This window comes from Nerophis lumbriciformis, linkage group LG28 (assembly GCF_033978685.3).
Source record: "Nerophis lumbriciformis linkage group LG28, RoL_Nlum_v2.1, whole genome shotgun sequence".
NCBI lineage: Eukaryota > Metazoa > Chordata > Actinopteri > Syngnathiformes > Syngnathidae > Nerophis > Nerophis lumbriciformis.
This window is the reverse complement of record NC_084575.2, coordinates 12,706,289-12,733,066: the sequence shown is the minus strand read 5'-3', so window position 1 is coordinate 12,733,066 and position 26,778 is coordinate 12,706,289. Positions and strand designations below refer to the sequence as shown.

The window sequence follows — 26,778 nt, the reverse complement described above, 5'->3', positions numbered from 1 at the left end:
GTGTGTTGCAAACTGAGCCGTTTAAAGTCCTGAATGGTTGGTTTATTCATTATTTTATTTTCAAATTTATTAGCCTGTGAAAAAAGTTAATGTTGATATTTACCTCAGAAGGCTGCAAATAGAAAAGAGGCATTCAATTTTTATTTAAATTGTATTTGATATGCCATTGATATTTTCAATTATTATTTGTATTATTTGAAACTCGATTTTGCATGTCACTATAAAGTTATATAAGCCTTGCTTGTTCAATATTTAATGCAAAACTTGTTTGGGTCCCTATTAAAAGGTTAATTTGTTCAACCTTGGCCCGCGGCTTTGTTAAGTTTTAAATTTTGGCCCACTCTGTATTTGAGTTCGACACCCCTGCTTTAGTACTTTTAGTTGAGGATATGTAAAAATATTTCACTCACATTGAACTTCCCATATAGTCTAGGTCTGTTTCTATGTGCGCATGCCTTCTTTGAGGCTTTGTAGTATTTCATCACTACAACGTTACAATAGTAACACATGCTAATTTGACGCTAGTCAAGAATACATTGGTGATACAGCTAGCTAATGTTGCTAAACACAGCAGTCGTCTACTTTGTATTTAATGTACTTCAGCCTCGTCAACTAGTTAGTACGTCCTTGACATGTGTCTGAGGAGGACACGAAAGGCACACAAACACTTCAAGGAGACGTCCATTGCTGACGTCACTCCACTTGCTAGCACTTCCGCATCAAGCGACTCTAGTGAAGTCGCTCATAAATACTCGCAAATTAAAACAAAAACACACACTGAACATAAAAAAACAGTTGGTTAAGCAAAAAGTGAAAGATAATAATAGGTTAAGCAAATAGTGAAATATAATAATAAACACACCTGCAATCCGCGACCCATTCCGCGTTGGGCTTTTTGAACGTCAGCCAATACCGGAAACGAATTTTGGTCACGTGACACTATCGAGCCTCTTCTTCTTCTTTTGTTTAATGGCGGTTGGCAATCAACCCTCTGGTGTGCATTACCGCCACATTCTGAAATTGAGTTTTTTTTTTTATTGAACAACAAACATACATTTATAATTCACACAAAAGTCAAGGCACTTTCAACAACAAGGAAAGAAAACAAAAGCAAATACAGAGAGAGTTTTGAATATGAATGAATAATAATAATAAAGACAATTAAAAAAAAGACAAAAAGGGCTACCTAAATCACTTTAAATGTTTTAACAAGGATATAAATTTAAGGGCTTTTGTACTCTTAATCATTCTCCCAGATTTGATTGATAATTGTGTACCATTAAGCCAATTAGAAAATGTAGGCCTTACTTTCATAAATCGACATTTATGTAGAAAATGTTTTGTCTGGAGCATAATAATGTTGACAAAATTCTAAAATGGAGTGTGGACCGAGGTGGAACCCTACTCTATATTCTTTTGTAGGGGTGGCATGGCGTAGTGGGTAGAGCAACCGTGCCAGAAACCTGAGGGTTGCAGGTTCGTTACCCGCCTCTTACCATCCAAAAATCGCTGCCGTTGTGTCCTTGGGCGGGACACTTCACCCTTTGCCCCTCACACCGGTGAATTGAATGATAGGTGGTGGGCGGAGGGGCCGTTGGCGCAAATTGCAGCCACGCTTCTATCAGTCTACCCCAGGGCAGCTGTGGCTATGAAAGTAGCTTACCACCACCAGGTGTGAATGAATTATGGGTTCTACATGTAAAGTGACTTTGGGTACATAGAAAAGCGCTATATAAATCCCAGTTATTATTATTAGTATTTTATTTAACCCAGTCTTTTTTTTTAAATGTATATAATGCTATGTATCCTACGTGTTCTGAGTGCAATCCTAAATATCTTCCACTTAACTAACCTAACCTTCTCTTTCGCTAACTTATTTCCCTTTCTCTATTGTATTTCCTACATTGTATTAAAACTGTCATGACTTGGACTATGGCTTGGTTTGTTCTCCCGAGGTGCAAGTGAATTGGACTGGTCATGGCGTGAAGGTAAATACATGATTTATTTAACACTAGAACTACAAAGAAAAGGATCTGAACAAAAGGCGCGCACAGGGGCGGAGGTACAAACTATGAAACCAAAAGACTTGCACGTGGGCAAAAAAACTATGTACATGAACAAAAGTTGCTAACTGTGGCATGAATCGAAACAAAACTTACTTGACATGGCATGAAGTGCGCAGAGGTACATAGAGTGTGACAGGGGTAAGAATGCAGGGATGTCGTCAGGACGAACAACAGAAAAATGAAAAGCTTAAATAACACAGACATGATTAACGAAAACAGGTGCGTGACTCAAAACGTGAAACAGGTGCGTGACGTGACAGGTGAAAACTAATGGTTGCTATGGTGACAAACAAGAGTGCACAATGAGTCCAAACGTGGAACAGGTGAAACTAATGGGGTAATCATGGAAACAAGACAAGGGAGTGAAAAGACAGAAACTAAAGAGTCCTATAACTAAACAAAACATGACTTAAAACAAAACATGATTACACAGACATGACAAAAACATGTCCAACACTCTCTATCTGATGGCAATAGTCACACACACACACCTGTATTATGTTTCCCTATCAATTTCAATGAACTATTTAGATATGTATGTCCTAATCTCATTCGAGTAATAATGTCTTCTTCCTTCCTATTTCTGTTCCTTCTTCTCATTACACCTACTCTCCTCTGGACTTTGTAATACTCCCTACCTTTTGTTTCCTTATTCCAATTATCTTGCCACGTTTTATTGTGTTCTATTTTAACTACAAAACCCAAAACCAGTTAAGTTGGCACGTTTTTCATGCACCTAAATAAAAACAGAATACAATGATTTGCAACTTTTCAACTTATATTCAATTGAATAGACTGTAAAGACAATAATTTAATGTTCTAACTGAGAAACTTGTTTTTTTTTGCAAAGAATCATTAACTTAGAATTTCATGGCAGCAACACATTCCAAAAAAATAAGTTGGCACAGAGGCCTTTTTACCACTGTGTTACATGGCCTTTCCTTTTAACAACACTCAGTAAACATTTTGAAACTGAGGAGACCAATTTTTGAAACTTTTCAGTTGGAATTATTTCCCATTCTTGCTTGATGTACAGCTTAAGTTGTTCAACAGTTTGGGGTATCTGTTGTGGTATTTTAGGCTTCATAATGCGCCACACATTTTCAATGGGAGACAGGTCTGGACTACAGTTAGGCCAGTCTAGTACCCGCTCTCTTGTACTATGAAGCCACGCTGTTGTAACACAGGGTTTGGCATTGTCTTGCTGAAATAAGCAGGGGCGTCCATGATAACATTGCTTGGATGGCAACATATGTTGCTCCAAAACCTGTATGTACTTTTCAGCATTAATTGTGCCTTCACAGTCTTTGGTCCGGCGGACACAACATCCACAGTTTCCAAAAACAATTTGATATGTGTACTTGTCAGACCACAGAACACTTTTCCACTTTGCATCAGTCCATCTTAGATGAGCTCGGGCCCAGCGAAGCCGGTGGCGTTTCTGGGTGTTGTTGATAAATGGCTTTCGCTTTGCATAGTAGTTTTAACTTGCACTTACAGATGTAGCGACAAACTGTAGTTACTGACCGCGGTTTTCTGAAGTGTTCCTGAGCCCATGTGATGATATCCTTTACACACTGATGTCGGTTTTTGATGCAGTACCGCCTGAGGGATCAAAGGTCACAGGCATTCAATGTTGGTTTTCGGCCTTGCCGCTTACGTGCAGTGATTTCTCCAGATTCTCTGAACTTTTTGATGATATTACGGACATTACATGGTGAAATCCCTAAATTCCTTGCAATAGCTCGTTGAGAAATGTTGTTCTTAAACTGTTCGATAATTTACTCACCTATTTGTTCACAAAATGGTAACCCTCGCCCCATTCTTGTTTGTGAATAACTGAGCATTTCATGGAAGCTGCTGTTCCAAATTAGCCTGTTCACCTGTGGGATGTTCCAAATAAGTGTTTGATGAGCTTTCCTCAACTTTCTCAGTCTTTTTTGCCACTTGTGCCAGCTTTTTTGAAATATGTTGCAGGCATCAAATTACAAATGAGTTAATAATTGCAAAAAATAACAAAGTTTACCAGTTCGAACATTAAGTATCTTGTCTTTGCAGTCTATTCAATTGAATATAGGTTGAAAAGGATTTGCAAATCATTGTATTCTGTTTTTATTTACCATTTACACAACGTGCCAACTTCACTGGTTTTGGGTTTTGTATCACGGGAACTTCTTACCTCAGCGCATTATTTCCGTTTCCATAGCAGCTCACTTCTGGCAACAAATGTGTGTTCCTACTTCCGGAAACAAACGCCAGTGTGTTCTAATTATGGGAGACTTGGCAACAATGAAGACAACTATTTTTGGACAAATGAGGACTCACAACCTTATTTTTTTGAAGCTGAAAACACAGAGGTTTAACTACTGCTTATAGAAGCAAGCACAAAGAGAGGGTGAAACGTTGGAGCAGACGGAAGCCCAGAGAGTGAGGTTGGCGTGACTTGCGGGTATAAATGTGGAACTTGGAGCCAAGCTATGCGGATATGGCGTGCACACCCAAATTTAACTTGAAAAAACTTCCCCGGCCAGCTGGACCAAACAGACAACGGTCCATTAAGTAAGTCACTAATATATTGATCATCATGCCTGATATTACAGTTACATACACTGCGTACACTCCTCTCTGAGCTGCCACCTTACCGTGGTAGAGGAGTTTGCGTGTCCCAATGATCCTAGGAGCTATGTTGTCCGGGGGCTTTCATGCCCCCTGGTAGGGTCTCCCAAGACAAACAGGTCTTAGGTGAGGGATCAGACAAAGAGCAGCTCGAAGACTTCTATGGGAATGAAACAACAAGGATTCAGATTTCCCTCGCCCGGACGCGGGTCACCGGGGCCCCCCTCTGGAGCCATGCCCGGAGTTGGGGCACGATGACGAGCGCCTGGTGGCCGGGCCTGTTCCCATGGGGCCCAGCCGGGCACAGCCCGAAGAGGCAACGTGGGTCCCCCCTCCAATGGACTCACCACTCATGGGAGAGGCCATAGAGGTCGGGTGCATTGTGAGCTGGGCGGAAGCCGAAGGCAGGGCACTTGGCGATCCGATCCTCGGCTACATAAGCTAGCTCTTGGGACGGTGAATGTCACCTCGCTGGGGGGAAGGAACCTGAGCTTGTGCGCGAGGTAGAGAAGTTCCGGCTGGATATAGTCGGACTCACCTCGACGCACAGCAAGGGCTCTGGAACCAGTTCTCTTGAGAGGGGCTGGACTCTCTTCCACACTGGCATTGCACGCAGTGAGAGGCGACGAGCTGAGGTTGGAGTTCAACCCGGTGAACGAGAGGGTAGCCTCCCTCCGCCTTCGGGTGGGGTGACGGGTCCTGACTGTTGTTTGTGCTTACGCACTAAACAGCAGTTCAGAGTACCCACCCTTTTTGGATACACTCGAGGGAGTACTGGAAAGTGCTCCCCCGGGTGATTCCCTTGTCCTACTGGGTGACTTCAACGCTCATGTTGGCAGCGACGGTGAAACCTGCAGAGGCGTGATTGGGAAGAATGGCCGCCCTCTCTTCACCCGAGTGGTGTTTTGTTATTGGACTTTTGTGCTCGTCACAGATTGTCCATAACAAACACCATGTTCAAGCATAAGGATGTCCATATGTGCACTTGGCACCAGGACACCCTAGGCCGCAGTTCCATGATCGACTTTGTAGTTGTGTCATCGGATTTGCGGCCTCATGTTTTGGACACTCGGGTGAAGAGAGGGGCGAAGCTTTCTACCGATCACCACCTGGTGGTGAATTGGCTGCGATGGTGGGGGAGGATGCCGGACAGACCTGGCAGGCCCAAACGCATTGTGAGGGTCTGCTGGGAACGTCTGGCAGAGTCTCCTGTCAGAGAGAGTTTCAATTCCCACCTCCGGAAGAACTTTCAACATGTCACGAGGGAGGTGCTGGACATTGAGTCCTAGTGGACCATGTTCCGCACCTCTATTGTCGAGGCGGCTGATTGGAGCTGTGGCCGCAAGGTAGTTGGTGCCTGTCGTGGCGGTAATCCTAGAACCCGTTGGTGGACACCAGCGGTGAGGGATGCCGTCAAGCTGAAGAAAGAGTCCTATCGGGTTCTTTTGGCTCATAGGACTCCGAAGGCAGCGGACAGGTACCAACAGGCCAAGCGGTGTGCGGCGTCAACGGTCGCGGAGGCAAAAACTCGGACATGGGAGGAGTTCGGCGAGGCCATGGAAAACGACTTCCGGACGGCTTCGAAGCGATTCTGGACCACCATCCGCCGCCTCAGGAAGGGGAAGCAGTGCACTGTCAACACCGTGTATGGTGCGGATGGTGTTCTGCTGACCTCGACTGCGGATGTTGTGGATCGGTGGAGAGAATACTTCGAAGACCTCCTCAATCCCACCAACACGTCTTCCTATGAGGAAGCAGTGCCTGGGGAATCTGTGGTGGGCTCTCCTATTTCTGGGGCTGAGGTTGCTGAGGTAGTTAAAAAGCTCCTCGGTGGCAAGGCCCCGGGGGTGGATGAGAGCCGCCCGGAGTTCCTTAAGGCTCTGGATGCTGTGGGGCTGTCTTGGTTGACAAGACTCTGCAGCATCGCATGAACATCGGGGGCGGTACCTCTGGATTGGCAGACCGGGGTGGTGGTTCCTCTCTTTAAGAAGGGGAACCGGAGGGCTTGTTCCAACTATCGTGGGATCACACTCCTCAGCCTTCCCGGTAAGGTCTATTCAGGTGTACTGGAGAGGAGGCTACGCCGGATAGTCGATCCTCGGATTCAGGAGGAACAGTGTGGTTTTCGTCCTGGTCGTGGAACTGTGGACCAGCTCTATACTCTCGGCAGGGTCCTTGAGGGTGCATGGGAGTTTGCCAAACCAGTCTACATGTGCTTTGTGGACTTGGAGAAGGCATTTGACCGTGTCCCTCGGGAGGTCCTGTGGGGAGTGCTCAGAGAGTATGGGGTATCGGACTGTCTGATTGTGGCTGTCCGCTCCCTGTACGATCAGTATCAGAGCTTAGTCCGCATTGCCGGCAGTAAGTCGGACACGTTTCCAGTGAGGGTTGAACTCCGCCAAGGTTGCCCTTTCTCACCGATTCTGTTCATAACTTTTATGGACAGAATTTCTAGGCGCAGTCAAGGCGTTGAGGGGATCCGGTTTGGTGTCTGCAGGATTAGGTCTCTGCTTTTTGCAGATGATGTGGTCCTGATGGCTTCATCTGGCCAGGATCTTCAGCTCTCACTGGATCGGTTCGCAGCCGAGTGTGAAGCGACTGGGATGAGAATCAGCACCTCCAAGTACGAGTCCATGGTTCTCGCCCGGAAAAGGGTGGAATGCCATCTCCGGGTTGGGGAGGAGACCCTTCCCCAAGTGGAGGAGTTCAAGTACCTAGGAGTCTTGTTCACGAGTGAGGGAAAAGTGGATCGTGAGATCGACAGGCGGATCGGTGCGGCGTCTTCAGTAATGCGGACGCTGTATCGTGGTGAAGAAGGAGCTGAGCCGGAAGGCAAAGCTCTCAATTTACCGGTCGATCTACGTTCCCATCCTCACCTATGGTCATGAGCTTTGGGTTATGACCGAAAGGACAAGATCACGGGTACAGGCGGCCGAAATGAGTTTCCTCCGCCGGGTGGCGGGGCTCTCCCTTAGAAATAGGGTGAGAAGCTCTGCCATCCGGGGGGAGCTCAAAGTAAAGCCACTGCTCCTCCACATCGAGAGAAGCCAGATGAGGTGGTTCGGGCATCTGGTCAGGATGCCACCCGAACGCCTCCCTCGGGAGGTGTTTAGGGCACGTCCAACCGGTAGGAGGCCACGGGGAAGACCCAGGACACGTTGGGAAGACTATGTCTCCCCAATTTTGCCTCTCGCTCACAATCATGAAAGACGACATATGTAAATTTTATTGCATTTTAACTTGTAAATAAAATCGGCTTTCAGCGTAGTCAATGGGAGGTCCTTTATTCTGCCCATAAAACCCAATAAAAAACATCCAAAAAGTGCAACCAACACTTCATTTATATTTCGTACCTTGATTATTAACCAAGTATTAGTAATATTGTTGTTATAAGCGCTAAAGCAGACAAACTATATTTATAGCGGCGCCGTGATCAGTGGTAGCGTGTGTGCTAATGTTTACATCATCGTGAAAGTTTATTCTAGATCATAAATCATGCCTCTTACCTGAATAATAGAAGGGCGAGGATGTAATCCGATATGTTGGTACACTTTGACAGCCAATTTAGACCTGGGAATGGCGAGAATGACACGAAAAGACACTTTGGTCCTACCACCCCTTTTCTTCGTGAGGATAATCATTTTTTATCTTAAATGGAAATATAATAAGATTCTATCAGTCAGCATCCCAGTGACAGCAGACATTGGACAGTAGGGCTGCGAATCTTTGGGTGTCCCACGATTCGATTCAATATCGATTCTTAGGGTCATGATTCGATTATAAATTGATTTTTTCGATTCAACGCGATTCTCGATTCAAAAACGAAATTTTTCCGATTCAAAACAATTCTCTATTCATTCAATACATAGGATTTCAGCAGGATCTACCCCAGTCTGCTGACATGCAAGCAGAGTAGTAGATTTTTGTAAAAAGCTTTTATAATTGTAAAGGACAATGTTTTATCAACTGATTGCAAAAATGTAAATTTGTTTTAACTATTAAATGAACCAAAAATATGAGTTATTTTATCTTTGTGAAAATATTGGACACAGTGTGTTGTCAAGCTTATGAGATGCGATGCAAGAGTAAGCCACTGTGACACTATTGTTTTTTTGTTTTTTTTTATAAATATCTAATGATAATGTCAATGAGGGATTTTTAATCACTGCTATGTTGAAATTGTTACTAATATTGATACTGTTGTTGATAATATTCTTTTTTGTTTCACTACTTTTGGTTTGTTCTGTGTCGTGTTTGTGTCTCCTCTCAATTGCTCTGTTTATTGCTGTTCTGAGTGTTGCTGGGTCGGGTTTGGTTTTGGAATTGGATTGCATTGTTATGGTATTGCTTTGTATTATTTTGTTGGATTGATTAATTTAAAAAAATAAAAAATAAAAATTATTAAAAAAATAGAAATAAAAATCGATTTTTGAAAAATGAGAATCGATACTGAATCGTACAACGTGAGAATCGCGATTTGAATTCAAATCTATTTTTTCCCACACCCCTATTGGACAGTACGTAATGTTTTATTATGTTTGTTGGCTCTCATGAAGTCTGAAGTGAGTAGAAATCTCTGATGTTGTTGGGGAAAAAAGCGACCGTTGTGATGCGTATTTGAAATGAATGCGTCACGTACGATTAAAATGATCAAAATAAGAAAATATTAAATGTTATTATTAATTTGCTTGTTACTACATTACATATATACTTACATCATGTATATAAAACCTTAATAGATGTGTTTGGATGTTTTTTTTTAATTGTTTTTTTTCCCTCTGTAGAATATAGCGGCTCATTATGATCGCATTTGTTATTTTTAGATTTAATTAAAAAAAAGAAAAACATAAGTGTTCTTCTCTTCCATAAGTATTATGAATGATGTGCAAAATTCCAAAAAAGTGCAGTTGCCCTTTAAAAAATGGTGGAAGGCGACGTTCCATTGTGTCACGGTCGACTAATTAAGCTATATTATCTGATTGATAATATTTTACGATGAAAATTGGGAAATCAAAGTTATTCAGTGCAGCCTATAAAGCGAAGGAAGGAAGGAGGAGGAAATACGGGCTGAAAGCAGAGGTATATATGCACATTTAGCGAATGCATTTTAACTGTTAGCATCATGACTTTTCTTATTGGGCTAACAGCAACAGGCTGTGTCGCGAGAGTAGTTCGTATAAGGTAACTATAAGCTCAATTGAGGAAACTTCTGAATTAAACAGAAAGTAAATAAGCAACATTTGTAAAGCAGAACATTCAGAAATGCACGGGGGGGTGAAAAAGTTGGTAACCCAAACTTAAACTGTATTTACTGTAAGCTCAGCTGCATTGTAAGCTATTATTTGAATTAAATAATGGATGCTATTAGAGATGACCTAGATGCAATCAGGAAAGATTTTCAGCCACAACAGGCACATGGAAAGGCTGCTACAGAGAAGGAGGTTGCATTGTGTTCACATGTAAGTTTTTCAGTTTTTGAATATGATTGCAGGGCAATTTCTTCCCATTATCTATGGTTTATTCATCAATAAATACAATTTGAAGAACATTTTTGTAGAAAACGTACTTAAGAGTAGCAATGAATGCACGTATGACATTTGTGCAATTTTGTGTTTTACAACAGCAGCACATTTGCTGCTGGGAGACATACTCAACATGTAGATTTAGGTGAGTGTGTTTGTAACAGACTGTAGTAACAATCATTGTTCAATTAAAAAGTATATGTGGTGGAATTTCTGACCTTTTGTACGATATTTTGTGTCTGTCAAAGTCCGGAAAGAGACCGATGTCGAAAAGCATTTAGAAGGACACGACAAGTAGTGGAATGTCTGCTCGTTTCTCTTTTTTCTATTGTGAACCATTGGAAGAGCATATGTGGGTTAGAGTTGAACTTTTGGTCGGCTTGACCATTGTACAAAATGTTTTGATTGTTTATTATGACTAAGGGATTCAAGGATGTTGCAGAACAATCAGGTCCAAAACAACTGGACCTTGACACACGAGGGAAACACATAAATGGCCAAGTAGACCATGTCTATGGATGATTCGCATGATTCTCGATTCGTCCAACGTCTCCGGAGACGTTGTCTGTTTGTATGGCAATTCAATCCAACCTTGTACCATTTGATTATGAGTAAATACAACTTTTGTACTAAATTCACTTTTGTTGCTGTTTAAGATTCGGACATTCCACCACATATACAACATATGTTCAGCGGTAATACATCTAAATCAATATCAGAATATTTTTTGCCACAATCATTTTTCAATAATCCCTAGCCATTCTGGCCTATTCATCTGAAATAGTTGTCTTACTTTGGCTGCATTAAAATGAGTGCTTATTTTTTTTTTTCTACAAATAACATCATGCTGCAAGAGAAAATAATGGATATTAGTGATGGATATTAGCTTGGATGCTTATAAACTAGCTTTCAGTGCTGTTATATGGACTTTTTAGCAATAGATAAGTATAGTTAGTGTAACTTCACTCTCGCCTGGGGCATCAAATGAACTACTAGAGCCTGCCCTGACAACATCCATCTTGGTTGACCACCAATGGTTTTCACGTCCGGGAAGAAGTCACTTGTCGGAATACACTCATCTGACTTTGAATTTGTGGTTGTGTTAATATTATTGAATTGCAGTTCAGATTTAGTTGCTATCTGGCAGAGACCACTAGTCCCTACCACTAGAGGCGTCAGAGAGACTGGTCCTGATGCTGGTCTGGTCTGTGTGGTCCATGAAGTCTTGACTAGTTACTAATTTTTAAATTTTCCTGAGGGAACTCTCCTGAAGGAATCAATAAAGTACTATCTATCTATCTAGCTATCTATCTAAGTGGTCCTTTTTCAGACAAAACATAACATTTTTAAACGATTCAAAAGTCTTTGAATATAGTCTTTGAGTATTTTTAAACTGTCCAAAATTCTAAATATGTGTTCTCAGCTATTATGGTGTATCTACCATGAATTGATTTACGCGGACTTAAACAAGTTGAAAAACGTATTGGGGTGTTACCATTTAGTGGTCAAATGTACGGAATATGTACTGTACTGTGCAATCTACTAATACAAGTTTCAATCAATCAATCAAAAATGTTATTTTATATTTCTATGAAAACATATAATCACAAATCTTTGAACATCTGACTTTTTTGTATTGAGGCTTTTTTTGGATTGATAACACATTTTACAAGACCACATTGAACACATCATGATAACATAACTGACCTTTGTCAAAATACTCATGATGACTATTTTGTATTCAGTTACTCAGTACTTTTTAATAGTAATGTTTAATAATTACTTAGTAATGATTATTTACTGTGTGAACTCGAACTTGAATGCGTCATATTACGACTCAATGAAGCCGCTGATTGGGCGCATACTAGAGATGCGCGGATAGGCAATTATTTCATCCGCAACCGCATGACAAAAGTTGTCAACCATCCGCATCCACCCGAATTAACATTTAATCAACACCGCACCCGCCCGCACCCGCCTGTTGTTATATATCTAATATAGACGATGCAAGGCATTAGTGAGGTTATAAAGCTTTTGCCTGTTAAAGAAAGGCGACTGATCCAATGCAGCAATCATCTGGGAGCCGCGCTGAGTGCACCTCCAAGCGCGTGGAGGTGCGATGTCCCTCGCACCCGGGCTCGCGCCCGAGGCTTCAGCGCGCACCGCGGCGCCCATCCTACTCGTCGCGGCCTAGCCCTCGCGGCTCTCGCTGCCGGCGACGGCCGGGTATGGGCCCGACGCTCCAGCGCCATCCATTTTCAGGGCTAGTTGATTCGGCAGGTGGGTTGTTACACACTCCTTAGCGGGTTCCGACTTCCATGGCCACCGTCCTGCTGTCTATATCAACCAACACCTTTTCTGGGGTCTGATGAGCGTCGGCATCGGGCGCCTTAATCCGGCGTTCGGTTCATCCCGCAGCGCCAGTTCTGCTTGCCCCACCCCTTTCGTGAGCGCACTGCGCGCGGAGTGACCCCTGTTACGCGCCCCCGGCAACAGGGGTGGCGGGCAGGTAAGCTGGGCGGGCGCAGCGCGCGGAGTGACCCCTGTTACGAGCCCCCGGCCACGGGGGTGGCGGGCAGGTAAGCTGCTTACCTGCTGCGCGTGACGCCGGCCGCGGCGAAGGCGGACGAGGCGGGGTGTCGTGCGGTGGGCGCGGTGGTGACCCTGGACGTGCGTCGGGCCCTTCTCGCGGATCACCTCAGCTACGGCTCCCGGTGGGGCCCTCTCGGGGGAAGGGGCCTCGGTCCCGGACCCCGGCGAGGCGTCCCTTCTCCGCTCCGTAAAAGTGTCCATCTCTTTTTTTTTCTTCTTCTTCTGTTGTGGCATATGCTGCAGGTGCCTGCTCGTTTTTCATATGTGGGTAACAACATTTAACTATGTATATATATTTCCGAATTGGTTTAACTGCCACCCGCCTGAATCTATTTAAAATCTAATTTTTTTTTATTTCAACCGCCCGACTCGACCCGCGGATAAAATCTAATTTTTTTTTATTTCAACCGCCCGAACCGCGGATAATCCGCGGACTCCGCGGTTGTGTCCGCAAACCGCGCATCTCTAGCGCATACTAATGCACTGTCCGACAGTGATATGTGTTACAGACAGTCAAACTGTTGCTTTACAATAAACTGGTGACTTTTTTTCCCCAATGAACTGGTGACTTGTCCAGAGTGTAGCGCGGCCATGTGAAAGCAACACAGTTGACCAGAGTGCTTTACGAAGTAGTCAAAGAGTAATAAAAGTAGGTTAATGTATGCATCCATCAACTTACTACCGTCTGTCCCTTGACCCCTAAAGGATACTATATTATTATGTTTATAAATACAATATTTCTCTCTGAGCAGGAAATTAATCAGCTGACAGCAACATATATTGGCGTACTCAAGATAAATGTTTAAAAAAACAACAACTTTTGCTTCATAATTTCATGTTTTAAAACATTTTTTAACTTCATTTTGACGCCCTTGGTCCTCCTTTCTTCTTCTACGGTGTTTTACTTGCATGCCCAAGTCCAGTAAAACTATTTCCGGGTAAACTCCCTCAGGGCTCAATACTGGGTCCCATCCTGTTCTCCATCTACATGCTCCCCCTCAGGCAAGTCATTCATCGCCATAAAATTTCCTTTCACTGCTACGCTGACGATACTGAAATCTATCTTCCACTCAAGACAGACTCTGGGCTGGACCTTTTGAAAGACTGCTTGCGGGACATAAAGGAGTGGATGTCACAAAGCTTCCTGCAGCTCAATGACACCAAGAGTGAAATTCTTCTGTTTGGCAACTTCACCTCGGTCAGTCAGATCAGAAAGAATTTGGGAAGTTTGGCCACTCTTGAAAAACCCCATGTCAAAAACCTTGGGGTCATATTCGACCCAGACCTCAAGTTTGACAAGCAAGTGAAATCTGTGGTGAAATCCTGTTTTTTCCAACTTCGCACAATAGCCAAGATCAAGTCTTTCCTCTCCCCCAGTGACCTACGGAGGGTCATGTTGATACTTATCTTTTCTAGACTGGACTATAGCAATGCCCTTTATGCTGGGGTCACTGACAAGACCATCCATAGCATGCAGCTAGTACAAAATGCAGCTGCCAGGCTGGTGACAGGCGCAAATATGAGGGAACACATTTCTCCCATCCTCTCCTCTCTTCACTGGCTCCCAGTGAAGCGCAGAGTGAAATTTAAGATCGTCACGTATGTCTTGAAAGCGCTCAATGGTCTCGCCCCAGCTTACATTAAAGATCTCCTGGACCAACCCACCAGCTCCAGGTTTGGTCGTTGCCTTAGATCGGACAACCAGATAACCCTTAAGGTCCCACTGTCAAACCTAGTGACAAAGGGAGACCGTGCTTTCTCAGTGATGGCACCCAGGCTATGGAATAAGCTCCCTCTGAATATGAAGTCCGCCACCACTCTGGACTCTTTTAGAGCACAGCTTAAAACTCACCTCTTTACCGCAGATGACTTTTGATTTATGTGTTCATTGTGAGTCTTAAATGTTTAGTTTAGATTCCTTTGTGTGTCTTAGTCTCTGTTTCTTTTTTGTTTCTCCACTCGGGCTGCGCCCCGGGCTGATGTAACAGTTGGTTGGGGGGTGCATAATAAATGAAAATACCATAACACATACTTGCCAACCCTCCCGGATTTTCCAGGAGACTGCCGAAATTCAGCGCCTCTCCCGAAAACCTCCCGGGACAAATTGTCTCCCGAAAATCTCCCGAAATTCAGGCGGAGCTAGAAGCCACGCCCCCGCCAGCTCCATGCGGACCTGAGTGACGTGTCAACAGCTTGTATTCACGTCAGCTTTCCCACAATAGAAACAGCGTGCCTGCCCAAACATGTTGTAACTGTAGAATGATCGAGGGCGAGTTCTTGGTTTCTTATGTGGGTTTATTAGGCAGTTTCATTAACGTCCTCCCAGCGCGGTAACAACACACAACAGCAGTCATGTTTTATTCTACCGTAAAGCAGTTTGTCTGCCGTAAACAGCAATGTTGTTGTAATATATTGAGTTGGAGGCAATAACCAGGCGAGGTGAAGAAGTACGTCTCTTTACTGTAGACTTCAGAACAGACTCACACACTTGACGTCAAGTGCGCAACACCACATAAATCGTTGGCCAACCAAAAAGTAACCCCAGTACGCTATAGCCAACATTCACCAGGAGATGGCAACAGACAAACATAGATCACTCTATTACATTCCTCCCCTTTTAGAAATGTAGAAGTTACTCTAAATAAATAAACAACCCAACCAAAAAATGCAGCAGCTCAATTAAAAAACTGTATTTAAGCCACATTCTTTTTTTTTTTTTAGTACTGAACTCTTAACCCTCATTTGTAAACAATAACATGCTTATTATACAAACAGTATTTGTACACCTTTAACACAGATTTTTATACCGTCTTCAGAGATTCAGTTTTTTTGGTGGTACTCGAAACCTTTCTGGGTACCTGCGAAAGGGTGTTCAGCATGGTTAGAAAAATAGTGACAGAGAATAGAACAAGGATGGACAATTCAACCCTTAACTCAACAATGAGTAGATGAGTGTTATGTGTGTGTATATGTGTAAACAAATGAACACTGTAATTCAAGTATTTCTTTTATTTATATATATATATATATATATATATATATATATATATATATATATATATATATATATATATATATATATATATATATATATATATATATATATATATATATTAGAGATGCGCGGTTTGCGGGCACAACCGCGGAGTCCGCGGATTATCCGCGGATCGTGCGGATGAAATTAAAAAAAATTAGATTTTATCCGCGAGTCGGGTCGGGTCGGGCGGTTGAAATAAAAAAAAATTAGATTTTAAATAGATTCAGGCGGGTGGCAGTTAAACCAATTCGGAAATATATATACATAGTTAAATGTTGAGTTGAGTTGAGTTTGAGTTTATTTCGAACATGCAAGTATACAACATGATACATGTTGTTACCCACATACGAAAAACGAGCAGGCACCTGCTGCATATGCCACAACAGAAGAAAAAAAAAAAAAGAGAGATGGACACTTTTACGGAGCGGAGAAGGGACGCCTCGCCGGGGTCCGGGACCGAGGCCCCTTCCCCCGAGAGGGCCCCACCGGGAGCCGTAGCTGAGGCGATCCGCGAGAAGGGCCCGACGCACGTCCAGGGTCACCACCGCGCCCACCGCACCGACACCCCGCCTCGTCCGCCTTCGCCGCGGCCGGCGTCACGCGCAGCAGGTAAGCAGCTTACCTGCCCGCCACCCCCGTGGCCGGGGGCTCGTAACAGGGGTCACTCCGCGCGCTCCGCCCGCGCAGCTTACCTGCCCGCCACCCCTGTTGCCGGGGGCGCGTAACAGGGGTCACTCCGCGCGCAGTGCGCTCACGAAAGGGGTGGGGCTCACCCTGGTTGATATAGACAGCAGGACGGTGGCCATGGAAGTCGGAACCCGCTAAGGAGTGTGTAACAACCCACCTGCCGAATCAACTAGCCCTGAAAATGGATGGCGCTGGAGCGTCGGGCCCATACCCGGCCGTCGCCGGCAGCGAGGTGCGCTCAGCGCGGCTCCCATATGATTGCGCACTGGTGTGCGTCTGGGTCGTGACAGCGTGGCACGCGAATGTCTGTGCTGCATTGGATCAGTCTCCTTTCTTTAACAGGCAAAAGCTTTATAACCTCACTAATGCCTTGCATCGTCTATATTAGATATATAACAACAGGCGGGTGCGGGCGGGTGCGGTTCTGATCAAATGTTACATCGGATGGATGGCGGATGGTTGACGACTTTCTGATGCGGTTGCGGATGAAATAATTGCCTATCCGCGCATCTCTAATATATATATATATATATATATATATATATATATATATATATATGTATATATATATATATATATATATATACACTAGCATATATATATATATATATATATATATATATATATATATATATATATATATATATATAAAATAAAATAAATATATATATAGCTAGAATTCACTGAAAGTCAAGTATTTCCTATATATATATATATATAGGAAATACTTGACTTGGTGAATTCTAGCTGTAAATATACTCCTCCCCTCTTAGCCACGCCCCCGCCCCACCCTGACCCACCCCCCCTCCCGAAATCGGAGGTCTCCAGGTTGGCAAGTATGACATAACATAACAAACTTGTTGTAAGCCACGCCCACAGGAGCCCGCCCCTCACGCTAAAACACTGCCTATAGTTTGAAACCCTAAAAAAAAAGAAACGAAACCGTTAAAAGGAGATGCTAAATCTTACTGGCACTGTTCTGGCTCCATAGTTTATGCGATTGGAAACCAGATTTCTCGAGTGGGTGTGTACGGCTGGAGAGGACCCTTCGTATTGCGCATGTGCCAGTCTCAACGCGCGGGACACAACCCGGAAGCAGATAGCATTCAACAATTGTCAGGAAAAGGATACTTTTTATTTGCTTTACAAATTAAAAGAACAGAACATTTTGAACTGCATCGAGGGTAAAAAAAGGAAACATATTTTAGAAGGTAGCTAAGGAAATGTAATTCGGGCTCCAAAACGAAATACGAATGAGATGAAAGATAATGAAGCAGGTATATTTAAGTCGAATGGTACACAAACCTCCTCACGCTGCATTTGCAAACAGTTTGGGTTCGAGGTTTAACAAAGGTGAACTTATAGCTTCGTTATTATTATCTTTACTGCTTCGGCTCAGCTCACAGCACAATGACGTCAGCCCTGGCATGTTGGGAAACTGCATGACAATTTTTTCCAAGATGCAGTGTCAGTAAACATCCAATAGGTGGTACTATAATACCGTCTATAACACAAACTGATTAGCAATAACTGTATTCTGCACAACTGGCAAAATAGTGCAGAACATTGCAAAATTAATCCGGAACAGTAGACACAAACTGTCTTTTCCTTCAGATTTAAAACTCATTCTATCAATCGACAGAGCCTCATGAATGAACTCCGAGGCAGTCAGAAGTTTTGTTTCCATGATTCCATCCATCCATCTTCTTCCGCTTATCCGAGGTCGGGTCGCGGGGGCAGCAGCCTAAGCGGGGAAGCCCAGACTTCCCTCTCCCCAGCCATTTCGTCCAGCTCCTCCCGGGGGATCCCGAGGCGTTCCCAGGCCAGCCGGGAGACATAGTCTTCCCAACGTGTCCTGGGTCTTCCCCGTGGCCTCCTACCGGTCGGACATTGATTGATTGATTGATTGAAACTTTTATTAGTAGATTGCACAGTACAGTACATATTCTGTACAATTGACCACTAAATGGTAACACCCGAATAAGTTTTCCAACTTGTTTAAGTCGGGGTCCACGTTAATCAATTCATGGACATGATTCTTTGTCCGAAAATTCCTTTAAAAAAACTCTTCTGCCGCAGTGTCTTTGCTTCGGACCTGCATATATCCCCGATATATTCTTGGTAGTAGCGTCATGTTTGTAGCGCAATCCAAGAGTATTTCTTGATACTGTCTGCTATTTAACATCAACATAGTCATTCGAAACGTAATATTTGTAATCTGTGCCAATATTACAGCGAAAATTACTTTAAAAAAAAGTTGTAAGGATCCGCAGACGGCTAAAATGACGTCATAGGTCAACCGGAAAAATAATTAATTTAACTGCGCTAAAATGAAAAAAAAAGAAAAGAAAACGCCCCCCAGTGTACGGGAGGCACATGGCGTATGATCAACAGTCGCATTAGCGAAAGTGCATGGACACTTGGACTTCACACGTAGGTGTGAAAATACAAAAAACCGAACTATTTGAGAAATCAGACTAATTTAGTGCATGGAAACGTAGTGACTCTTGTTTATGCAACATGATTGCCATTTATCAAAGGGATAGATACAGTAATCTTTCCAGTTTCCACTAGGGGGCGTTGATGGCTTAATAATGGCAGACTGAATGATGTAACGATGATTTCTAAAAAAGGCAGTGTATAAATAAACTAGTATTTCAAATACTACATAAAAACGTGAATACATATGTTATACTCATGATAACAACTACTGTCTCAAAAACCTTACACAGTAAAAGCTGAAAAGAAAATCAATCTAATGTGCAATTGTAGGCGATACAGCCTAATTTATATTTCATCAATTTTTATGAGTCCCTTATTTTGCAATATATTTGATACATATTTATTTTGTAAGGCAACAATCATTAATGAATCTTTCAGCACATACACAATGTTTGACATCTATAGTTCTATTTTGATAAAGACGGGGAAAAACTACTCGGACTATTCGTAAACATAGCAATGTTGAGCGACGGTTTTGGATAAGGCCTGGAAGAACGTCAACCTGGTGGGATATGTTTGTCAACGAGTGTGTTGTGCCAGAGGAATGGCAAGACAACTTTCAAATGTCCAGGTCAGCTGTAATCCAACTTAGTGAAAAACTTTGTCTATTTGTCGAAGGAGAGACAATGAGAGTGCGGGCCCTCGTGGATGTGATAGAAAAGGTAGCGTGTGCCTTTTGTTACCTACGGAAAACACCGAATGCATTTGGACTGGCAAAGCAGACTATCAGTTATTGTCCGCGATGTATGTCGAGTGATTACTCAACGTCTAGTTTTGTACTCCATAACTACTTTGAAACCATGAAGTAGTTGCGGCCGTCGAGTACGACTGCCAATTTCAGCCTCCAAGCACAGGCAGGATTGCAAGAATGGTCAATGAAGGTGAAGGTAAAAGAGTGAATAGTGTCCTGACCAGATATCTAGATCCCTAGGTTGATTGTTGTAAAATGTTCTTTAATCACATTGTTTACTTCCAAACGTCCATTAAAGATTTGATTCATGTATGATGGCTCAGGTGTGATTCACTACAATAGGGCTAGTCTAACGGCTGCTGATGGTGAGGCAAGAAAGGTTTACTGTTAAAAGAAATGCGGGAATAGGCTACATTGAAAAAATCACATACCAGACTGCCAGGTAAAGATACACTTCCAGGTCAGAGGTGACTATGACGTAATATATACACGTTTGCCATTTTCCGCGCATGCGTACTAGGTCGCGTTGTGCCGGCGGACAGAGGCGGGAGCGGGTCTTAAACGATGGCATTGTGTGTGTGTGTGGACAGGGATAAGGTTAAGTGGGTTATATCCAGTGTTGGGTTAATTACTGAAAACCAGTAACTAGTTACAGTTACTAGTTACTTTATTTCAAAAGTAACTCAGTTACTAACTCAATTACTTAAACCAAAAAGTAATGCGTTACTGTGAAAAGTAACTATTTAGTTACTTATATATATATATATATTTTTTTTAAGGCCCCATTTAATGCCCTTTTAGCCTTCATTTCAGTACTGTTATTGCACTGGAGAATAATACGATCTGTTGATCAACTTGACATGCATTTGCATCACTGAACTCTGCTAAGCAATGTGGTCTACATACAACACACAAAGACAAAGATATGTTTCAAAGGGCCAATTTGTTTCAGACCAGAACAAATTGACAAAACTATTTTAAATAGCTGCAACATAACATACATAAGTAACAAACAGCATAATAACAACATAGCTGTAAACCAAGAAAGGCACACTACATACATAAAGCCTAACCAGGCGTTTTTTTATCTCAAGGAATTCTGAAATAAAATCATGTCTGAAGCCCAGAACACTCTACACATTTCCCCACTTAGTTTAGAGAAAAGGAAATATTAGCCTGGCCCACTAGTATCCCTCTTTAGGTTTGTGAACTTTATAGTCTAAACATTTAGAGTGATGTGATAATCAAACACTCTAGAAGTCTAGAATGAAAGAGTATATAAGAGAATTGACAGAGTGTGTGTACCTTCAGTGTGCAGTGCCTCGTTAAAATCCAGCTGCTGTTGGAGGTGGAGATGAAGTGTGTGTCTCTTTACTAGCTTCGTCGAAGCATGTTGTTTTTGTAGCTGGTTATATCTTGTATAACCTTAGTGTAAAGGCAGCCTTAGGGAGCTGACTTTCAACAGGCCTAGTAAACACGTACGACAGGCTAATCGCACCACTAGCTACGCGAACATAGTTGTACACGTTGGCTCCAATGACACTAGGATGAGACAGTCAGAGATTACAAAGAGGTACATAGCTCGGACTAGTAATCTTGCTAGAAAGATGTCCCGGCTAGAAAGATGTCTTTGGCTCCCTGCCTGTGAGAGGCAATGATGAGAGGTATAGCAGATTAGTATAGCAGATTAGTCTCGCTTAACAAGTGGCTGGGTAGTTTTTGTAGAGGATAGGGACTAACGTTTATTCGATGATTGGCCCTCTTTCTGAGGCAAACCAGGCTTGCTGAGAAGGTACAACCTTCACCCTAACCGGGAAGGCGCCATCACTCTCTCCAGAAATATAGACTACTATTTGAGCCAAGCTTGACTAACTACACTAGAGCAAGCTCGGACACAGGCAATTACAGTGTCTGTTAGTCCGGGTGAGGAGTCAGTTAAACTAGAACTAACCAGCACCAGGCTGAAAAAAATTCCTGCACACACAACATTTCTTGTGGAATAATACATAACTCACATAATGTTTTTTCTGTAGTGACTGTGCCAGAGGTGAACATGCATTCTACTGAGGTGGCAAATTATGACGCGTTCAATCTATCGCAGCACCAAGCAAATAATCTCAAGATCCCCATTATATCAATTCCTAGATGTGATCGAAATGATTTAAGGCGAACACACAAAATAAACATAACGTTATTACTATCAGTACCACTGATACCATTAACAAAAATGCCTCCAAACAGCCTACTACCTATAATATGGGCTTTTTAAACACATCAGATCATTGTCTCTCAAAACGTTTTTAGTTAATGAGGTCATTAGAGACAAAAATCTTAACGTCATTGGTCTCAGCAAAACTTGGCTAAAACCAGATGAATTTTTCCCACTTAACGAGGCATCTCCTCCTAATTATACGAGTGCATAAATTACCCGTCCCCTTAAAAAGGGTGGAGGGGTCGCACTAATATCCAATGAAAACCTTAACCTTAGCCCTAACCTATGTAATAAATATAAATCATTTGGGGTGCTTACTATGAGATCTGTCACACCGCTACCTCCCTATCTGGCTGTTATCTATCACCCCCCTGGGCCCTATTCAGGGGTTGGGGGGGTCCCTTCCAGGGGCGTCACTAGCTTTTAAGGACAGGGGGGCTTAGCCCACAGGAGATGCACAGGATGCAAGCGAACGTTACGCACAAGCACAAAACTTCACAAACGGCTAACAAAGACTTAAAAATTATTCATTGTTATTATTATTATTTAAAAAAAATGCACAGGACGAAATGAAATGCTCCCCGGAACGATGGCTTTTAACAATTTTTTTTCTTTTTCTTTTTATGTATTTATTAATTTTACATTTTATATTAAATGTCTTGGTTTTTCCTCCCTCTGAAAATCCTATGAAATGTTTAACAAGCCATCCTATAATAATGAAACAGCTATTAATGTAACAATACAATAAAACAAATATATTTAATGATGTTTTTTTCCATTATTTTAACAATAGGCTAATGTATATTACTTTATGTAGATTCTACAAGAAACACAAAACTTAAAAACTAAATTATTTACAATTGCACACACAAGGTTTTGTGCAGCTTCACTCATTGTAAAGGAAGATAATGTGCTTCGTACACCTGCAGGACCGCAAGCAAGGTCGCAGAGAAAATGCGGACTGGAATTTGAGTGATGTGGGCATTTTCTATATGAACAAGTGGAATGGATTGGATACCGACGCACTAAAGGGGCTCTCTACCTTACGCTACGAAGTGAGGGGAAACTGAGTGAATAATAACAGGTTATATGATTATTTATTTAAAGTCATATTCGGGCCACTTTATAATGACTATGTCGGTATGTATTTGTAAAAAAAACAAAAAAAACCACCAAATTATTTAGTGGGCTTGAGCCCCCCTAAAATATGCCTAACAACGCCAATGGTCCCTTCCAAGGTTTCTCATTGTTCCCATTAGGTTGAGTTTTTTTTTGCCCTGATGTGAGATGTCGTTGTGGCTTGCGCAGCCTTTTGAGACATTTGTGATTAAGGGTTATACAAGTAAACTTTGATTGATTGGTTGATAGATGCTATGGAAACGGGAATCAATGGGCTGAGGAAATCAGTTCCAGCAAGGCTTAAAATGACCAAAATACAGTAAATATTGAACATATTACATGAACGTGTCTGTTACTACATGATATATAGACTTGCAGTGTGTATACAAAACATTGATGGAGGGTTTGTTTTGAAGTTGTTTTAGAGGGCTTTGAAGGCTACTTTCAAGCGTTTTTTTTATCATCTTTAAAACACCAAAAAAAAAAGACGTGTCTTCTTTCATCGCGGGGGGTGCTGGAGCCTATCTCAGCTGCATTCGGGCAGAAGGCGGTGTACACCCTGGACAAGTCGCCACCTCATCACAGGACCAACACAGATAGACAGACAACATTCACACTCACATTCACACAGTAGGGCCAATTTAGTGTTGCCAATCAACCTATCCCCAGGTGCATGTCTTTGGAGAAAGACAGAAAGATCCCGAGCCCAGAATCGAACCGAGGACCTTCGTATTCTTGTCTCTCATAATGATTGTGAACGACAGGCAAAATTCCAAAAAAGCGCAGTTCCCCTTTGAGACAATAGAGAAATGTGTGACATACTGTATATTTTGGAAAATGAAAACAAAATAGCTCCCTTATTTGTCATGAATGCATGAAATAAAAAGCAAATTTATTAGAGCTGTAACGCAAAGAAGAGCACTGAATGAAAAAAATACAAACTTGATCAAATTATTTGTTATTTCATTTAGTTAATTAGCGACATTACAATTAACAGAAAAATAGCTGTGACTTCCATCTATTTCCTGGAATTTTCAAATGGGGTTTGAAGGCATTTTAAAAACAATGTATTTCCATTAAATCTAATTAATTAATACATTATTTTATCAATTAATTGAAAAAAACACAAATTCCCTGTAACTTCGATTTTTCAATGCAGTTTTCTACAAATTATAATTTATTAAATAAAAAGGGGTTCAATAAAATGATCAAGCAATTAATTAATGCAGTGTTGTCATGACGACAGTGTCAAGTCCGTACAGACTGATATCAGCAGCAAAAGCATACTCTTAATAGAAACTGGGAATGGTTCAAAAGACATCATAAACCGCGATTGAGAGTGAATAATTGTGCATTAGTAGTATACTATCTGACCATGGTGGAGTTTTTTTCTGGATGAAATGTTACACAATTTCTGTGGCTTTTCATAGCTGCAGCCTCAAACAGACATTTTAAGGAAGCACACAAACAATGATTAAACGCTCGATTGACGTCATATTTCAGGACTATAAGTAAAGATATGTGTACAAACAAATAAAACTATAGGTAAAGATATTGAAACATACCTTCCGCTATCATTTTAGTATGATCTTGAGCTGTAACATTTTTTGTGTTGATTTTTTTGGCACTTCTCAAAATTGTTTCTGAAAATTTCAAAGTCACAGCACTTCTGGGAAATTTGAACTACGCCATCAACCTGTGTGCTCTTCAATTAGTCCAAACAGACAATCGGAGTCGACCTTTTACCGCTTCACTTTTGGTTTCAGGGTATGCGGAAGGAAACAGAAGCATTGGAACTGCAGACGGATTTAATGTTCGCTAAAAACAGAGCTAAATGCGGAAAGTTGTAGAAATCGGCGTAGTGTGACTGAGATGCTGTCATTGAGAGAAAAGGGGAAATCATGTTTCCTTGACAAACCATGGAACCGGACCAGCCAGGGGCCAGCCTTGAACCAGCACTCTTTTACTTGAAAACATGTAATCTCCAATGTATTGGTACATTGTTATGTTATTGTGCTTTTTCTTATTTAGTTTACTTGTTTTATTTACTTAGAATGTTAATAAAGTGTTGAACTAATCCCTAGTTTATGTAGTTTTTAGTACGAATGCCTTAAAACTGGCAAGTTTAAAACGTTGTAAAAGTTTGTGGTATTAATCGAGATTGGATGATTATTTTATTTTTTTTGCATGTCGCCCAGCCCTATGATGTATTAATCAGCTTGGAATAATAACACATAAGGAAGCAATAATAAAACAATAATAAAGCTAATAAAAAAGTGTTTTTACATGTTTATTTACAATTACATGTAGTACCGAAAAGAGTACCGATGAATGCCTGCTTGTCATTGTTCAGCTGTGTTGTGTCATCAGATCTTTGAATGACGGAGGCCCTGCACCGCAAACAAAACAGGTGCCCTTTTGGCCAAATAATCATCCAATTGTTGTTGCCCACACTGCCGCACGTCCTGCGGGGTCCTCCCTTTTCCTTTGCTGAACACTTGTCAGCCCAGTGTCCTTTTACCAAGCAGCTCGCATCCACAGTGATGAATGTCAGCAGCTGAAAGCTTTACATCTCATTACATCAATTAGCATTTTGACTTCTGCCTCCGTACGCCTTCTTTCTTCCATGGAATTTGGGTTTTGAGAGGATACAGAAATATTTGGCAACACGCGTAGATGTTTTATACATTTGACAAAATAAATGTTGTTGTGTTTTTAGAATGTACTCCGAAATACATAAAGAAAGTAAGAAATAATAAAATGTATATATTCGGTACAAAACACTTAAAGGCCTACTGAAATGCGATTTTCTTATTTAAACGGGGATAGCAGGTCCATTCAATGTGTCATACTTGATCATTTCGCGATATTGCCATATTTTTGCTGAAAGGATTTAGTAGAGAACATCGACGATAAAGTTCGCAACTTTTGGTCGCTGATAAAAAGCCTGTACCGGAAGCAGCAGACGATATGCACGTGACGTCACAGGTTGTGGAGCTCCTTACATCTGCGCTTTGTTTACAATCATGGCCACCAGCAGCGAGAGCGATTCGGACCGAGAAAGCGACGATTTCCCCATTAATTTGGGTGAGGATGAAAGATTCGTGGATGAGGAAAGTGAGAGTGAAGGACTAGAGGGCAGTGGGAGTGATTCAGATAGGGAAGATGCTGTGAGAGGCGGGTGGGTCCTGATATTCAGCTGGGAATGACTAAAACAGTAAATAAACACAAGACATATATATACTCTATTAGCCACAACACAACCAGGCTTATATTTAATATGCCACAAATTAATCCCGCATAACAAACACCTCCCCCCTCCCGTCCATGTAACCCGCCAATACAACTCAAACACCTGCACAACACACTCAATCCCACAGCCCAAAGTACCGTTCACCTCCCCAAAGTTCATACAGCACATATATTTCCCCAAAGTCCCCAAAATTACGTACGTGATATGCACATAGCGGCACACACGTACGGGGAAGCGATCAAATGTTTGCAAGCCGCAGCTGCATGCGTACTCACGGTACCGTGTCTGCGTATCCAACTCAAAGTCCTCCTGGTAAGAGTCTCTGTTGTCCCAGTTCTCCACAGGCCAATGGTAAAGCTTGACTGTCATCTTTCGGGAATGTAAACAATGAAACACCGGCTGTGTTTGTGTTGCTGCAGCCGCCCGCAATACATCGCTTCCCACCTACAGCTTTCTTCTTTGCTGTCTCCATTGTTCATTG

At 42.2% G+C, this 26,778-nt stretch overlaps 2 protein-coding genes across 2 annotated transcripts in view; one reads left to right on the top strand and one right to left on the bottom strand.

Annotated features, from left to right (window-relative positions):
* The window catches only part of h6pd (hexose-6-phosphate dehydrogenase (glucose 1-dehydrogenase)), a 12,917-nt gene extending 11,928 nt beyond the window's left edge, over positions 1-989 (bottom strand). Inside the window, exon 1 of the mRNA XM_061923631.1 lies at positions 863-989. The gene's annotated coding sequence lies outside the window, so the exon portion shown is untranslated. The remainder of the gene's footprint in view (positions 1-862) is intronic.
* LOC133570793 (uncharacterized) overlaps positions 1-24,894 on the top strand; it is a 48,645-nt gene extending 23,751 nt beyond the window's left edge. The window contains exon 8 of the mRNA XM_061923510.1: positions 24,811-24,894. Within this exon, the coding sequence (XP_061779494.1) occupies positions 24,811-24,894 (84 nt within the window). The remainder of the gene's footprint in view (positions 1-24,810) is intronic.
* The last annotated feature ends 1,884 nt before the right edge of the window (positions 24,895-26,778 follow it).